Here is an 18,301-nt window from a genome sequence, read left to right as displayed (position 1 = left end):
GAACGGACAAAAGAGTGGCTGAGGATTTTAAGAATAATTGGCTTCTTTTTAGCTACTTTTTTTAAATTCGATTTTAATCTCATTTTATTTTATAAAATTTAAAATTAGTCACTTTACTTTTTGAACTTGATTTTATCTTATTTTGCTCCTTGAAACTCACAAGTTGTCATTTTACTCCCTGTAACTTGATTTTGAACTCATTTTGCTACTTGAAACTCACCACTTTACTTCTTGAAATTCAAAATTCGCTCTGCATTGTCTTGTTTTTGTTTTTTTAGAATAAGTTCATCCATTCAAAATTTATAATTGGTAATATGCCAAATTTCTACTGAAATAAATGAATAGCAAGAAAGAATAAAAAAATTATTCTCTCTCCATCAGCCACCTCATTTAAGAACATAAGAAATAACAAAATAAATGGAACTAATTATAAGGTGACTGGAGATGGAGGGAGAAGGAATGAATGTATTGACAACGATTATAGAGAGAGTGGGATCAAAGAGATGAATCCAATGAATTGTTTTTGCTATTTTTCTTACTTTTCCTTTTTTATAGTTATACAATGTTTGAAAATTATTTTTTCTTTTGTTTTTTGTTTTTGTTTTGTTTCAATCTATGTGGTACTATTTGATTGAATTTGTGAGCTTTATACTCGTGATGTGTTAGCTATACGTGGGCTCTAATTATACCACATAAGTAAACTTAACGGTTATTTAACAAAATTATACATAAAAACTAGCCAAAGTGGAGTGAATATTGAATTTTAGGAAGTAAAGTGACAACTTTGGAGTTAGAGGGCATTGTGAGATCGAAATCGAGTTCCAAGGAGCAAAATCACGATTTTTGAGTTTCAGGAAACAAAGTGGTATCAAAATCAACTTCCAGAAGCGTAGCTAAAAATAAGCCACAATCATTTAGTTAAATCTTTAACGGTAAGACAAAAAGATTATAAAACACTGCAAAACTATAAGATACATGCTAAAATCATTTGTCCTCCACAATACATGACAAAAATATCATAAGAGATTCATTTATCACATGCTAAACAAGTACGGAAACCAAAAAACCATACTATACTTCCTATCAATATGAGTACAAAGATTACAACATTAAGAATCGAATTGTAGGGACAAATCAGTGTAATAGAACTATGAGTACAAAATATAAAAAAAAACCCTCAAATTTTAGCTTAGAAGTTTCTTGGCAAAAAACTACCCTCATTTGAACGCTTGTAGATAAAATATGATTTCAGTTCAAATCTTGGTAAAATTTGAATTTGAAGATTTATATCAAAGATAGTAATGATGAATTTGAAGAACGTCAATTAAGTGAGATTATTTTGAAATTTTTTATTTAGGAAAATAAAAATCAAAAAAATTGAAGATCATCAATCGAATGAGATTATTTTAAAATTTTCAGTTCCAAAGGCTCTTCAACGTTTTGATTGCGGGATAAAAATACAAGAATTAAATACTTCAGTAAAATAAAAGAAAATTGACATAAAAATATATTTATAAAAAAAATACTGATGTGGAGAAAATTCACGAAAATAACAAAATTTCAGTCAAAGAACTATGACTACTAAAAGGTGTCCCCTTCCAAATTGTGTCCAAATTTTCCCCACAAATCATTTTGGCGCGTAAAAAAAATCAGTTGTCATAAATAAACCTTGAAAACACAAAGTAAACTAACTGAACCAACCACGGCCACGGCCACTGCCACTGAGCTATGAAATCCTTGAATCTAAAAGTTTCCAGGCATTTTTCTCTGCTATTATTTAACAGAACCCATTCATCATCTTCTCAAACTTCCCAACTAAATAAACCCCAAATTCAGAAAACCTTCTTCAAATCCAACACCAAAGACGCCCTCATAAGCCGCTTATGCAATGACGGAAAATTCAAAGAAGCCATCGACATCCTCTGCCACCAAAGGCGCTTATCAGAAGCAGTTCAGTTGCTCCACCACATAGACAAACCCTCTGCTTCCATATACTCCACCCTCTTGCAGCTTTGTCTTCACCAACGAGCTCTTGCGCAGGGCAAATTGGTCCACGCCCACACCAGAGCCTCCGGGTTCGTGCCCGGGATGTTCATTTGTAACCGTCTTATTGACATGTATGCGAAATGCGGGAGCATTGTGGATGCCCAGATGGTGTTTGATGAAATGCCTGAGAGGGATTTGTGTTCTTGGAATACTATGATTTCTGGGTATGCGAAAGTGGGGCAGCTTGCTGAAGCTAGGAAACTGTTTGATGAAATGCCTCAGAGAGATAATTTTTCTTGGACTGCGGTGATATCAGGATATGTTCGTCACGATAAACCAAAAGATGCTTTGTGGTTGTATAGGATGATGCAGAGGAGCGAGAATTCTAAATCTAATAAGTTCACGGTGTCTAGCGTTCTTGCTGCTTCAGCAGCCATTCAGAGTTTGAGAATGGGGAAGGAGATTCATGGTTATATAATGCGAACTGGGCTGGACTCAGATGAGGTGGTTTGGAGTGCCTTATCGGATATGTATGGGAAATGTGGGAGTATAGAGGAAGCTAGGCGCATTTTTGATAAGATGGTGAATCGAGATATTGTTACATGGACAGCAATGATTGATAGATACTTTGAGGATGGGAGGAAGGAAGAGGGATTTTCTCTGTTCTCGGAGTTGATGAAGTCCGGCATTAGACCGAACGAGTTCACCTTTGCAGGGGTTTTGAATGCCTGCGCTCAGCATGCTGCTGAGAACTTGGGCAAGCAGGTTCACGGGTACATGACGCGGATTGGATTTGACCCCTTGTCTTTTGCAGCAAGTGCACTTGTTCATATGTATTCAAAGTGTGGAAACATTGAGAATGCGAATAAGGTGTTTAATGAGATGCCCTGCCCAGATGTGGTTTCATGGACTTCCCTGATTGCTGGACATGCTCAGAATGGTCAACCTAATGAGGCCCTTCAGTTGTTTAAGTTACTACTTGATTCAGGTACTAAGCCTGATCACATTACCTTTGTAGGTGTTCTTTCCGCATGTACTCATGCTGGTTTAGTTGATAAGGGACTTGAATACTTCCATTCAATTAAGGCAAAACATGGGTTAACGCATACCGCGGACCACTATTCCTGTGTAGTTGATTTATTGGCCCGAGCAGGTCGATTTGAAGAAGCTAAGAATATTATTAATGAAATGCCAATGAAACCAGATAAGTACTTGTGGGCTTCCTTAATCGGTGGCTGCAGAATTCATGGAAACCTCACACTCGCAAAGCGAGCTGCAGATGCGTTGTTTGAGATAGAACCTGAGAATCCAACTACTTATATTACTCTGGCCAACATTTATGCTACTGCTGGTATGTGGGGTGAAGTAACAGAGGTCAGAAAGATGATGGATAAAAGAGGGCTGATAAAGAAACCAGGTTTGAGTTGGATCGAGATCAAGAGAGAGGTGCATGTTTTCTTAGTGGGAGATACGTCTCACCCGAGATATGATGAAATAGATCACTATTTGCATGAGCTTTCGAAGAGGATGAAGGAAGAAGGGTATGTCCCCGACACGAATTTTGTGCTGCATGATGTTGAAGAGGAGCAGAAAGAGCAGAACCTCTCCTACCACGGTGAAAAGCTCGCCGTTGCGTTTGGCATTATTTCTACTCCGCCGGGAACACCGATCAAGGTTTTTAAGAACTTAAGAACATGTGTAGATTGTCATACTGCGATTAAGTTTGTTTCTAAGATTGCTAACAGAAAAATTATAGTCCGGGATTCAAATCGGTTCCATTGTTTTGAGGGCGGGATCTGTTCATGTCGAGATTATTGGTGATTTGACTCACTCATTAATCTGTAAAGCATTTTATTTGAGTAGGATTACAGAAACATTAGCTTAATGTCTTCTGTGCAATCTGGGAGCTTCCCACATTTTGTTCTGAGTGGAAAGAACTAGAATCTGAATTTTCTACATCTTCAACACCCACGTGCAGAGATGATATGATAAATTTTCTCCAATTAACCGCAAACTGAAACTGAAACCGAAACACGAATCAAATAGGACCACATCAAACAGTTTGGTTTTGCGGTTTTGAAATGGTTTCGATAACCACATTGTAGGAAACGGTTTGATTTTGGTTTTGGCTTTTGAAAACCGCACCAAAACCGAACCTCACTGCAAGTATTAATAAACATTTAATTAAATGTTTATATAAGATGTCATGTTTTAACTGGCTATTTGTTAGAGTCCATACATTTAGTATGAACTCAACCACACTAGAATATCATCATTCTATCACTTTCTTTAATAGTTGTGTATTGCAAGTTTGTTGTAGGCTTGCTTCAGATAGTCCAAATTTTAGATGAAAATGGATTATCAAAATATCCTCACTCAATCACTTATTGTTGACAGCGGTTCATTAATTAATCTACTATGTAGAAAATAAGACAATTTTATACGTAGATAAGTGTAAATTTTAAATTGTAATTTTTTTTAAATCGAACCAAAACCATTTAAAACCATACCGAACTGAATCAAGCAGTTTGGTTTCATTTAATTTTGACTTCAAAACTGCACCGAATCGAACCGTAAAAAATTTCGGTTTTGATTTCACTCAAAACTACACCGAACCAACTGTGCCCACCCCTAACTAATATCGTAGTCATTCTATTTAACTACAAATCATAATCTAACTTCAAAATTAATTATTCAAATTGCAAAACAAAAAAAAATTTATACACACATATCAAACTATGTTTGTCTGTAGGATGAACGGATCCAAACGCAAGTCGCGAATGATTTTCCAACTTATATTGGGATACCGGACACCTCACATGCTCTACATAAAAAGTGATCTAACCCAAACTTCTTCCTACATTATTTCATGCTACACAATAATGTGACCCAATACAAACTCTTTCACTCGACCCTAGAATCCAATACACCTACACGCATTTCTTTCGTACACGATTTACTTGCCCAACTCTTCTATTTCATCAATAAATATGTAATTAAGCTCCAATTGAATAAATTAAAAACTTTCACCTACTTAAATTAGCTGCACACTTGCATCTTAGCAAGAAATTAGGAAGCTAAAAAAAAAACGATGAATGAGGAGGAGGGGGAGAGGAGGAAGATGGTGAAAACTCTCCTTCCCTGTAAAACCCTCTCTTCTGTGTGATTGGTTTCCATTAAGAAAAAGAGTACCAGGTAAAAGATATTTATACAAATACATGGAATTAGATCCTGAAACTATGGCCTATGCAAGCTATTACGTGAGTTAGACTCCTATGTGATTGAAAAGTAATCTGAAATGGACTGTATAGTAATCAAGGAGATGGACTCCGATAAGTTCAATGACATTTTGAAGATGTCGGCTAGCTATTCCATGGCTGAAATGTGAGATGTCCTAATCATTCCACTTTGGACCTTCTCTTGTACGATGTGTCAGTCAATTTCTACAGTGTCTGGTTCTTTTGTGAAAGACCAGATTCAAAGTGGTGTGAAATGCCGCTTGATTATCACATATAACTTGACCGAATGTTTCTGTGGCACCATGATTTTCTAGGGTCAGATTAAGAAGAATTGATATACGAATACTTCAGAAGTTTAGTCGTGGACTCAACAGCTTATATCAGACAGAGCTATTAAGTAACAGAGTAGGCAGTGACCCCACAATGCAGATTAACTAGGCCGAGTCATCCCTAGAGTGCAGGGTTTCACGACTTAAAAAATAGTTCCCAATCCTCTCCATCTAATTTAGTGAGATTGAACCACTTAGTACTACGGTTAGTGATATTTCTTTTCACTTGTAAGTGAGAGGTCTCTTATGATCAATTCTCGCCAAAGGTGAATTTGAACCACATTATTGATCGTTCATTGTGAGACTTAGCCTACCCCTCCCCTTTAGTGTAGATAATATTGTTTGTTAAAAAAAAAATTAGTGAGATTAAGAAGCAAATGACTGACAAATGATTTGAGATTGGAATCTAACCAATTTACATGCTTAAAAAGTACTAGTTACATTCACTTGAAGATGTAAAACAAGATCAGTAAAACAATTCTGGAAAGCTACATGTTTCACAAGAAAATAAAAACTCGCTCCCTACGTGTTTCAAGAACCAGAGCGCCATAGCCACAAAACTCTAGGGTTTTGGTAGCCAATCCAAGTCCAAAAGAATTAAATGTAGTACAAATGCTTTCATATGGTTTAGCTCTGCGGGGATAAGAGATGCTTGAATTTTGAATTTCCAAAGGAAAAGTTTTTCGCCTATGGAGGAAGCTCTTCCTATGGAAGGGATTTCACATTTGAAAGCCGCTTCTTTTTTAACTTTTTATTTATTTGTAGGTTAGGATTTTAATTAAGTATAAGTGAGATATTTTAAACCTATAGGTTAATTTATCGTTAGATTAATCTGAGGGCTCCTATTAAAGGAGAGATTTTTCAGTATGACCGTTACACAGGGTGGTACACCACGTGTCATTACATAAATAGTGGGATATGTGTGTTAAAAAGTTAATAACTTACAAAATAAAAAATTTCATTACTTATATAAAAACATGTGGTGTACCACCCACGTTCCCGTCACAATTAAAAATTTCTCCTATTAAAGAGGACCTCAGACTTTTGGATTGGCATTTTTTTACTAATTTTGGCTTAATTCAATAAGCTTTACATGATTGTGTTGATCATGCATTTGTAAGATTTCTTTGCCCGAACGAATGAAGAGATAGCTAATGACCTCCTCAAGTTATAAGATTGGTTTCGTCTCAACTTTAACTATGACTATATAAAATTTGCACTGTATTAAAAAGATAAAATAAAAAATCTTGTACCAAAGTTTGTGGCTTTAGAATGGTAACATATAAAATCTTCTAACACGAATTGTTGCATAAGAAACCCAAAATTCGATGGTTATTTAAGATGTCCCTCATATATAGCACTCTATGTTCTTCTAAATTTCTCTCGTCTACATTGCTTTCTATTTTATCACCGACGGCAATGATTAGTCTTCCATCATTATTTTTGGCCCATGTTGTTCCCAACAGTTCGAACACTTTATTCCATCACGATGAAGCATCATAAAGCTAATGTACATGTCACTTATTGCTTCAACCAATTCTTTCATACTTGGTGTGGTTTATTTCATAAAATGTTGAATTTGTTCCAACCCCTCCCTAGTCCTATTGGTTATCAACAACCTGTATATCATGTTTGATCAAATGTGGTAGTAGTTCAACTTCAAGTACTGTCATCTGCATATTTAACTTCAAACTAATTAAACTATTGAAATCAAATCAGACAATAATCCATGTTATAATTCAACATAGATCATAATGGTCAACTTGTTATATGACTTCTAAATTGAATCATGACTCATACTGCTTGCAACAAAAACAAAGTAATTTTGGCTCGTTTTGCTTCTCTTTCTGTGAGTAAAAGGACGTGAGAGGAGGATTTGAACTTGTAACGAATTTTCAGAATGAGAAAAAAAGACTAGGAATACTGAGTTGGTGTGCAACCAGCTTCTAACATACAATCCAACTCCATTCAAATTCTGATCGCTCCAAAAGAATAATCCAACCAATGCATTTCCCATGCAAGATAATGCAGATAAAGTCAAAGGAATTCCACACCCGCGTCCGGCATCTTGTCCCCGTCTCTCTTTTGTACAGTGGCAATACGTGTGGACCATGTGCATGGCAATACCACTGTTTTCCTAATTTCTTTACATCTTTCTCTCTGTTTTCTGGCAAGACCTGAGTGGCACCGAATTAACTTGGGCCATGCAATTGTTGAATATCACATGGGTGACATGATTAGAGGGTCCCTGCCCTACATTTTTAACCTTCTTTAGGTTTAAGTCAAGGATGAAGAGATAATCAAACATTATAATTATAAAAATACAGATAATCAAACATTATAATTATAAAAATACAGATAATCAAACATTATAGGTAACTGGTTAAAAAGGTAAGTTCGCTGCGTGCCAGATGTGCAAGTATGGGGCTGGATGTACCATCACGGAATATGCATTTCTCCAATACATGAGTCATGTCTGCTCTCCCACCTACACAATATCTTGCTTTCCCACAGGGTATCGGTTGACTTTAGCCAACTTTCTAGCTAGCCTACACATATTGAGGATTTGCAGAGGAATTGGGATAAAATCTTGTGCATGCACATGCACATAATTAAACTAGTATTAAATTTTAGAGTCGGTTCACGTCAATATTGTTTTCAACTAAACCATATATTCAATTTTATTGGTATAAAAGTTATATAAAAAGTCTTGCAGTTAGTAACTGAACCACGTATATATGCAGCCCATAAGAAATAAGGGAATGGAACTTCACGAAGTTTCCTGTTTCCCATATATATGGGACAACATTTTCTTCTCGTTAAGCTGAACCAGGTTGTACCTTAATTTAACCCTAATTATGAGTTGGACTCAGCACTATTCAAGTATATCATGCACATGCTAATTAAACCCTAATATATTCTATGTAACATGTTGGAAAAAGCAAAGGGAAGAGGACAAGTCCCGTGAAAAAAATTGAATGGTACTGGTATGTATCTAGCTGCCTCATATATAAATTGTCTGTAATCAACTCATTGTATGTCTTCCATAGAGACAAAATAATGCTCTCATACTTTAGCAGCATATATGCAAGATCAAATTGATCTAACTGTTATGTACATCGATTATTGTAATGGTTAATTAATACATTAGTTGGTACATTATCTAATCAGCTAATACGTACGATAAAATACTATACATCTTTATGCTACAATCAGTTACACACGCACATTAGTTGAGTATTACAGTTAGAGCTTGACTAAAATTGGCTAGTGGACCCAAAAGGTTTATTTTTTATGCTGCAATTTATTTATGTTCCTGTTACAGACCTACTGGGCACGGCCATTTCCAAAGTTGCAGAATTGTTGGAAAAATGGCAGAAAACAATATGATCCGCATGTGACACAAATATCAACAATCACATTGCATTCTCAACAAAACTACCAAACTTTCATAAGAAATAAATATGAAAAAAACAAGTGGGTTACATTTACTTTGCTGAGCAAAGCATTGTTCTTTCATATAGAAGGGGTGTTGGAATCATAAATATACCACCTATCATTATCCAATACTTATGAGAAAACCCTAAACTTTAATGTTCAATATTTATGAGAAAACAAACCCTAAACGAAAAAGACAAACAGACCGAAAGGAGAAAAAGTAAAATCGTTTCAACATCAAGGGCGCAATTAGAGGCGGGTTTATGAACAAGCTCAGTTTCACTTTTTTTTTTTTTTTTTTTCATACTCAGTTTCACTTTAGTTGTTGAATGATGGGTTGGGTTTAAACTTGGCTTTCGTCCAAAGCAAATGAGAATTATCATCACGCGAAAACGCGTCTATGCTCCCAATACCAGAACATTGATGGTTTTGAAAAAGCGGATTTTATTTTTGAACAGCAATTTTGACAACATTGATCGGTGAATTTTAGTTTAATTTGTAACTTTAGTTTTTAAACTAAAAACTTGTGAGTATTGAATTTTGAATATATCAAAATGCGAACAATGGTAATTTTGAATAACACATTCGATTGAAGTGTGCTGACGGTTGAATTTGTCAAAATACGAACAATGGTAATTTGAATAACTTTATTAAAAAATTTGTACTTTATATGTCCCTTTAAATCCATTTTAATGAAAATTCTAATAATATTACCCAAAAGGATGATTAAACATTGTCACAACTTCAATAATCGATAACTATGACTTCTTAGTTTTTAAACTAAAACTCCAATTAAACCAAAATCGAAGACAAATGTAGATATTTTCTCCTTAAAAAAATTGAAGCCAAAGGACATATCTGGTGAGGCACTTTTTCCCGCGCTGCTGCTATAAAAGGCTGTTACCAACCAACCACTCCTCCACCCAATGCCAGCCAAACAAAAAGAGAAACAAATAAATTGAATAAAACCCTACTCTGTGGTTTCTGGAAGAGCATTTTGCAGGGAGAGCAAAAATGGAGCAAAAAGCAGGCTTCTTGCTCCACTTGGTTTGTGGGGTTTTGGCAGTGCTTCTGAGTTCTTCTGTGGTGAAAGCAGAAGACCCATATAAGTTCTACACTTGGACTGTGACTTATGGGACTCTTTCTCCTCTTGGTGTTCCTCAACAGGTTTGTGGGTTTTTGCCATTTTTGCAATCTCAGTTCTATATTTTGAGCTTTTAGGTTTTTCTAAAATTTGGTTCTTTGTTTTTGGATATTTGAAGGTAATTCTCATCAATGGCCAGTTTCCTGGCCCTAGACTTGACGTTGTCACCAATGACAACATCATCCTCAACCTAATTAACAAGCTGGACCAACCTTTCCTCTTAACCTGGCAAGTTCTGCATCCTCCTATCCACTTCTTGTCCTTTTCTTTTTATTTATAACTGTTTTCCATTGTTTTTAGATTAAGAGCTTTCATTTGCTGAAGAGTGTTGTTTCAGTGTCTGGTTAAAAAAATTGCTAGTGGCCTTCAGGAGCATATTTTTCCATTTAATTTATGTTAAGCTTCAAAGGATTAGAAGGGCAATTGTAAGAATTTAAGCCAAATTGCTGCATTAGGCTTACTTGTGTGGAGAAATTTGTTCCCAGATTTTAATTAATGAGAAATCTGAGCTTGAATATTTTGTTGAGTATTGTTTTCCCTTACATTTGTCTGCAACGGAACGAAACAATTACGTACTTCGTCTTTCAGGATTAGACGAGATTAGCTCTTCATTTCTGTTCTTTTGTTCAATATCTGAATATTTGGCTGTGACATTCATTCTAATAATATCTTTCTTTGTTCATAACCAGGAATGGGATTAAACAGAGGAAAAACTCATGGCAAGATGGGGTTTTGGGAACCAATTGTCCCATCCCGCCGAACTCAAACTACACCTACAAGTTTCAGACCAAGGATCAGATAGGTTCCTTCACATATTTCCCATCAACTCAATTTCACAAAGCTGCTGGAGGGTTTGGAGGGATCAATGTCTACGCAAGACCTCGAATCCCAGTCCCTTATCCAACCCCTGATGGAGATTTCACTTTGCTTGCTGGCGACTGGTACAAGATCAGCCACAAGGTAAGAAAAACATATGACTTCCATTCTACATGTACTTTGAAAGTGTTTGTAAGGGGATTTGTATGTTAACGTACTTAATGTTCTCATTTTGTTTTGATTTTTGCAGGCCTTACAGCAATCTTTGGATTCCGGAAAATCTCTTCCTTTTCCTGCCGGTGTTCTTATAAATGGCCAAACTAGTAACACCTTCAGTGGTGACCAAGGTAATTCTCAATCTTTGATTCCTCAAACACTTGAACTATTCTTAGATCTCTGGGGAACTAGTTTAACAATTTACTCAAATGATTAATGCTCAACTATGTTTTTCGTATTATGATTTCAGGAAAAACATATATGTTCAGGATCTCAAATGTCGGCTTGTCAACCTCATTGAACTTCCGGATTGAAGGTCACAAACTGAAGTTAGTTGAATGCGAAGGATCTCACACAATTCAGAACATGTATGATTCCCTTGACATACATGTTGGCCAATCAGTCTCTGTCCTAGTAACCTTAAATCAGGCTCCAAAGGACTACCACATTGTCGCATCCACACGATTCACTAGGCTTGTTCTTACGGCTACTTCAGTGCTACACTACACAAACTCGCACACCTCCGTTTCTGGACCTGTGCCGGCCGGTCCTACTGGCCAAATTCACTGGTCTATGGAGCAAGCCAGAACTTTCAGGTATAAATATGTGAAATTCAAATATGATGAGCCTTTGTTCGATTATAATGATTTAGTTTGATCCCTTTGAACATTGTTTTTCTTACAGGTGGAATCTGACGGCAAATGCAGCCAGGCCTAATCCTCAGGGCTCATTCCATTACGGCAAGGTCACACCGACAAAGACAATTGTGTTAGCCAATTCAGCACCATTGATAAATGGAAAGCAGCGTTACGCATTCAACAGGGTCTCTTATGTTAACCCCGATACCCCTGTAAAGCTTGCTGATTACTTCAACATCCCTGGAGTCTTCAGCTTAAATTCCATCCAAACCGCTCCCTCAGATGGCTCTGCATCCTTAGCTACCCCTGTTATGCCAGTCTCACACCACGACTTCATTGAAATTGTTTTCCAAAACAATGAAAACAGTGTCCAATCCATGCATTTAGATGGTTATGATTTCTGGGTTGTTGGGTATGTCAAATGTGCTCCTTTCTTATGCTTAAATTTTTACAAAATCAATGGGTAGACTATAATCTTTATTGTTTGAACAAATGCAGTTATGGTTCCGGACCATGGACTCCAGCAAAGAGAACAACCTACAATCTCGTCGATACTCTTACTAGACATACTGCTCAGGTAAATAAAGGCTGTTACTGATTAATATTTGGTTGTTCAACTTTTCGTTAGCTAATTTAATCTTTTTGCTCTTTGAAGGTGTATCCAAACTCTTGGACAACTATTTTGGCGTCACTGGACAACCAAGGTATGTGGAACTTGAGGTCTGCTATATGGGAAAGGCAGTATCTTGGGCAACAGTTCTATCTCAGGGTCTGGAATCCAGTCCAAAACCTTGCTAACGAATACACCATTCCTTCAAATGCTCTGCTGTGTGGAAAAGCTGTAGGACGACACACATAAGGTGACCCTTGATTCTTCGGAGTCTGTTTTCTTGAGTCATGAAGGTTTGGCTAAAGGGAAGACAGACTGCAGCAAAGAAAGCAAAAGAGAAGATTCATATTTGATGTTTCTTTTCCCTTAGTTGTATAACTCTAAATTTAGATGAATTTTCGTCTGCATTTTTACAAAAATTTATTGTATGGTACGGTTATATAATTTCTCTAGATATATAGAATTTAAGGTCTAAACTTTGCTTCTCTTTCTTCCTGTTTTTCATCATTTTGGTAACGTCGGTTTAGACTTGCAAGTTCAGTTTCACTCAACACTTTCAACTCTGATGCACCAGCAAATCCTGTCATATTGTTCAAAAAGAAGAACTAATCATCTGTCACATTAAATCCTTTTTAATTTATGACTAATACATGGAACATGATAAGTAAGGTGGTCATGAATCATGAACATGATGAGCATTATTGCTCTTTCTCTAATTGACAAAAACAAATTATACAAGAAGTCTGTTCTTATTAAAAAGCAAGTGTGCACCGGTAATGTAAAAAATATATCGACAATATGTTAGTTTTTTTTTTTTTTTTTTTTTTTTGTTGGTAATAATGACATTGACACATTTCGAATATAATATCAAAAATCCTTTCTTCATGTCCGTTATAGAATGGAAACTTGGTCTCAATCTCCTAACCAAATATAGCCTAACTGATTACGAATGTGAGTAATTAAAAAGGAAATTGTTTCCTAGTGCCAATGCTTTTTGCAGATCTCTGGCCCGAAGAAGAAAGTGGAGCTGGACGTGGGATAGATGATGGTTCACAGAACGGTACAACTAAACTATTACATGTATGGTGGGTTTAATAAGTATTCCGATTTGTTTATTTACAAAGTTTATTTGAATTCAAAAATAATTCACTTGATCAGAATTTGGATACGATGCTTACAAGTACTTAGTACAACTACCATATAATGATCAGTAATATTGTAATGATTTTCAAGAATTACATCTAACAATCAAATAATAATTGTACTAAATACTTTTGAGTATTGTAACTAGTCCATTGAAATAATCACATTAATTTTTTTGGAACTTTATATTAACTATATGAATGTAAATTGCTTGGCGCCAAGAGATAGAGTGAGAGTTAAAGTAATATTGCTTTGGCGCAAATTGCAAGCTTCTGTCTTATACTAATTGGTTATGAATGTACACAGAAAGAAGCTTAAGAACAACGAGAGAGCGAGAGTAATTGGATTCAGAGTAAAAACGCATATCATGGATTGGCCACATGATGAGAATTGAATTTCACGGGTGTTGGAATTGAGTTCTACGCAACATGCGTAATTTGAGCAAAAAGATGATGATGTTCTTGTTTTCCCTATGAGATCTCTCCTTGGATCCATTGCCAACTCTACTGTAAAAGATGAATTGCCCATCAAAAAAGCTTTTCATTGACTTTATACCACTAGACCGGCATACAAGGTGGTACACCACGTGTTATTATACAAATGGTGGGATATGTGTGTTAAAAAGTTAATAACTTAAAACATAAAATTTCTCACAACTTACATAAAAACACGTGGTGTATCACTCGCGTTCCCGTCACAATAAAAATAAATTCCTAGGAGTCGAGGAGGCCAGGTGTTCATACTTGCATTAAATATTCTACGAGGGATTTACAAGTGCCAATGGACTTCAAAACAATAGGATTGAGAGTGGAACTTGTAACAAGAGGAATATAACCTGTTTGGATTGCTTTTGTTTTGTCAGTTGAATTCTTTATCAAAATCGTTAATTTTCGAGGTCACTCTTAAATATAAAAAGCATTTGACATTTGATTAACGGTGTGGACTCGATGTTTAATTAAAACATCGGGTTTGTTTATTTTGTTTGCCTCCCTAGTCATTTTTTTATTTTTTATTTTTTTATTTTTTTATTTTAGAGATAATATGTGTTCATGGGTGGCCTAGCATTATCCATGTATATCCTTGTACAATATAGCTAAATACAACCAAATAATGTCATAAAGAGATACTTCCCAATGTCGTAAATTATTAATGCGTGTTGGATTGTCAATTTGTTTATTTATTTTTTGGCACAAAGGAAACAACATCCTTATACATGTATTTTTCGCTATCAATGACTTGTAATATTTTAAGTGTCAAACATATTTTGTATTAATCTACTATTAGTCTCAAAGAGTATGATGAGGCTTCCCATTTCTATTTTGTACTTTTCTCACTAAATCAAATCCAGTCTCCATACCAACTCGGACATATATATTAGGTTTAGGTCGTTTAATTCTTGAAGATGAGAACCGATACAATTAACTAAATTTCAAAGAGTAACCCTAGCTATTCTCATCTCTCGAGAACCTCGTAGGTGTTGCATGCATTGTCTGCCAAAACCAATTTACGTGTGAGTAGTTAAATGATACGTACGGTTACTAATTTACATTTTATAAATTAGATTAATTAAAAAGTTGATGTGCTAAATTCATGTGTTATAATATGATCAATAACACATATTAATATGATAATCACAATAACCTTTTTTAAGTGAGAATGATCGAATTAAAAGTTGCATGTGACAATAAGAGATTTTCTTTTGCAACCAATGCATAGTTTTAGTAGCATCGTTCGTAAAAAAAATGTTAATCACGTGTTCAAAACGTGAATCCTTTGTCCAATAAAAGCTGCCATATGGCATATTCGTTTGCACCAGAGTATCTCTTCGTGACAAGAGTATGTTGGTGGGTTCGAGACTGAAGAAGCTCGAGTTGCACCTTTCGACTGTCAACGGCCAACAAGGGGGAAAGAAGGGGCCAGGGACTCGTAGTTTGTGAAGAAAAACAGATGACAACGGTGGAAAATTGACCACTCTACCCTTCCATTGTCTTTGGTTTTCTGCTTGTTTTCATCACCATTGTGGGAGTTCTGAGTGAGTGATCAAAGAACTCTTTTAATTCAACCACAAATATCAGTCAGGTTAGGAAATCTAAGATATAAGGTAGACTTTGGATGCAGTTCTTAATTATGAATATTCTTTGATTGAAACCTTGTTGGTTTTTAATTTTTGATCGAGGTTCCTGAAATTAATGTGATAATTTATTTCTATGTACGTTACTATATTTTTTAAATTAAAAATTAGAAATTTTTGTTGTTTATATAAATGAGATTTTAAATATAAAAACCATAATTTGTGGGATTAAAAATATTAAAAAATAAATATACTATTGTGTGTGTGTGTGTATAAACATGGGTACATTCATCAAAATTAACCAAACAATTTATTGTATCAAAACATGGGTACATTCTTCAAAATCATAAAAAAAAAAAAAAGATATTAGGCGTAATAATATTAGTAAATTTCTTCGATTAAACTTAACATCGATACATTTTAAAATCAAAGAAAAAAGAATGTACCCATATAAGTTTAAAAATGGATTAGAAAAAAATTGAATAGATTATATATATATATAAAAATGTACATTTTACATATAACAAATTGGTATATTTAAGAATGAGTACATTTTAATATTAAAAAGTAAATGGGTACATATAATTAGAATGGGTACATTTAGCAAAATAAAAAGTACAAATACAAAAAAATATATGGGTACAAATACAAATAAACTTTAAAAAAATATAGGCACAAAAAGAAATTAATATATGAGTACAAATTAAAACTGAAAAGAAAATTGGTACAAGTTAAAAAAGAATTACAAATTAAAAATGGGTACAAACTAAAACTAAAAATATATGATAAAAAATTTAGTCATAAATATAAATATATTAATTGTAACATTTTTAACATTAAATGAATATATTTAGAAATAAAAAATATTTTATTATTGAAATAATTAATGATGTTATTAATACCCAAGGATCTTGATCAAAAATTGAAAAAGAATAGCATTTCAATCAATGGAGTAGCAAAAAGAAGAATGAGAACCTAATTTCTCCATTTTAAAATTATAATCATCCCAAAAAGAAACTTATCATATATTAAATGCTATCAACGTGGATCCGTTCTAAGCTGCGCGGCTCCCCGCCCTTGATCTCTTCTTTCCTTCCCCGCCACCACGCACCACCGACGAATTCATGAGTCCAAAGTCCACACCACCATCACCATCCTCACGTAGACGTACAACACATTTTCATCACTATCAAAAAGTTTTTAAAACAAAATCGCGTTCATTCATTGGTCGGTTTTTCGCATAAAAAATCACAAGTCCAATTAATGAGGTTTAGCCAATTTTCATCATGAATTTTATTTTAGTTATTTGTACTCCTGAACAATTTGTATGTAATCAATTTCCTTAATAAATTTGTCACGCATTACGTATACATCTAATGAACTACTTAAGAGGTTATGATGACTTTTCGTCAGTCACAAAAATCTACATGTACGAACCAATTCTACTCTCTTCAAATCGTGCAAGTCTGATCTATTAACCTATGCCATAGTATGGAACATGCTGTTTTTACCCTCTTTATTAGCTCACGTGTTGTAGTATAGAACATGCTGTTTTTACCCTCTTTATTAGCTCACGTGTTGTTTACGTGACAAACATGAACGAAATTTTGATGCAATGTTGAGTAATCTAACAATGAGGAAGAAGGTAATTAGCTATTTATAAAAATTTAAGGAGATCACTAAAATTTAGTGTAGAAATTAGCAGACCAACAAGTGCGAGGAGCAAATCAGTAGAAACCTCCCAATTAATTAACTCTAACAAATGAATAGCAGCATAGAGGTAATTACACAATACTTACTATACCCATATTATTAATTATATTTAATATAATTAATCATCGATTATGCGTGAGCTAAAACCATGAGTTGTGAATGAGTAGCATATGCAGGTAGCTGACTGCTTGTGCATGAAGTGCGCCGCAAACGAGCTTCGATTCTTCATAGCTCTTCACGTACATCCATATATCCACGCTGGCATTGCCTCCTCTAGGCTCTTCAGCTGCTTCCTTCCCTTGCCATTTATATATAATCCCTCCCATCTCTGAACTTGCACAGCTCAACCACACGGCTACAAATAGTACTATCATTCAATCTTCCTCATATCTCTATTATCGATAATATCGCGATATTTCCGAAACTATCGCGATATTTTGGAACTGTGCTACTCGGAGAAGAACGCCGGAGCTTCTACAGCTCCGGCCGATTACAAACGCAAACCTTAGACTCTGATCTAATTACCAACGTGAAGAGGAAAGAGAGAGGAGTAAGTTTATACCCTTGGTTCGCCATGAAATGGCCGAAGGTGTTCGGAAAGCTCCTCAACAGTCACGGGTTCGCCGGAGTTGGGTGAGCTTTCCCCCAACCTGATCTCGTTCCATAACACACACCCAAGCTTACCTAACCGGAGAAAATGAATAAAACTCGCCGGAGGTTTCTGGGTTTCGTCGATCTTGCAGAGACAAGAGGAAGAGAGAGAAAGACGAGGTTTTGATGGTGATGCCGTCTACGGAACGATGGTGTGGGTGCCGTGTACTAGGGTAATCACGGGAGAAAGAGTGAGAGTGATGAGAGGGTCTCGGGTAGGATCTGGTTGATCTCGGTGACGATGGTGACGAAGCCGGAGGAGGAAGAGGAGGAGGGGAGGCGGCGGAGGGAGAAGGAGTAGGAGGAA

General features: G+C 35.4%; 2 protein-coding genes across 2 annotated transcripts; both read left to right on the top strand.

The window, feature by feature from the left end:
* Nucleotides 1-1,627: 1,627 nt before the first annotated feature.
* On the top strand, nucleotides 1,628-3,951 carry LOC126601528 (pentatricopeptide repeat-containing protein At4g37170). The gene has a single exon (XM_050268253.1). The coding sequence runs from the start codon at nucleotides 1,729-1,731 to the stop codon at nucleotides 3,805-3,807; it is 2,079 nt and encodes a 692-aa protein (XP_050124210.1). The 5' UTR covers nucleotides 1,628-1,728; the 3' UTR covers nucleotides 3,808-3,951.
* A 5,955-nt stretch (nucleotides 3,952-9,906) lies between these two features.
* Nucleotides 9,907-12,892, top strand: LOC126605134 (L-ascorbate oxidase homolog). Its single transcript, XM_050272500.1, has 8 exons — nucleotides 9,907-10,159; nucleotides 10,255-10,361; nucleotides 10,823-11,096; nucleotides 11,203-11,299; nucleotides 11,419-11,764; nucleotides 11,853-12,218; nucleotides 12,305-12,383; nucleotides 12,462-12,892. Exons 1-8 carry the CDS (start codon nucleotides 10,007-10,009, stop codon nucleotides 12,663-12,665), a joined length of 1,626 nt encoding a protein of 541 aa, XP_050128457.1. The 5' UTR covers nucleotides 9,907-10,006; the 3' UTR covers nucleotides 12,666-12,892.
* The last annotated feature ends 5,409 nt before the right edge of the window (nucleotides 12,893-18,301 follow it).

The sequence above is a fragment of the Malus sylvestris genome, chromosome 15 (genome assembly GCF_916048215.2).
Source record: "Malus sylvestris chromosome 15, drMalSylv7.2, whole genome shotgun sequence".
Lineage (NCBI taxonomy): Eukaryota > Viridiplantae > Streptophyta > Magnoliopsida > Rosales > Rosaceae > Malus > Malus sylvestris.
The sequence above is the reverse complement of the archived record's forward strand: the minus strand, read 5'-3'. Positions and strand labels throughout refer to the sequence as shown.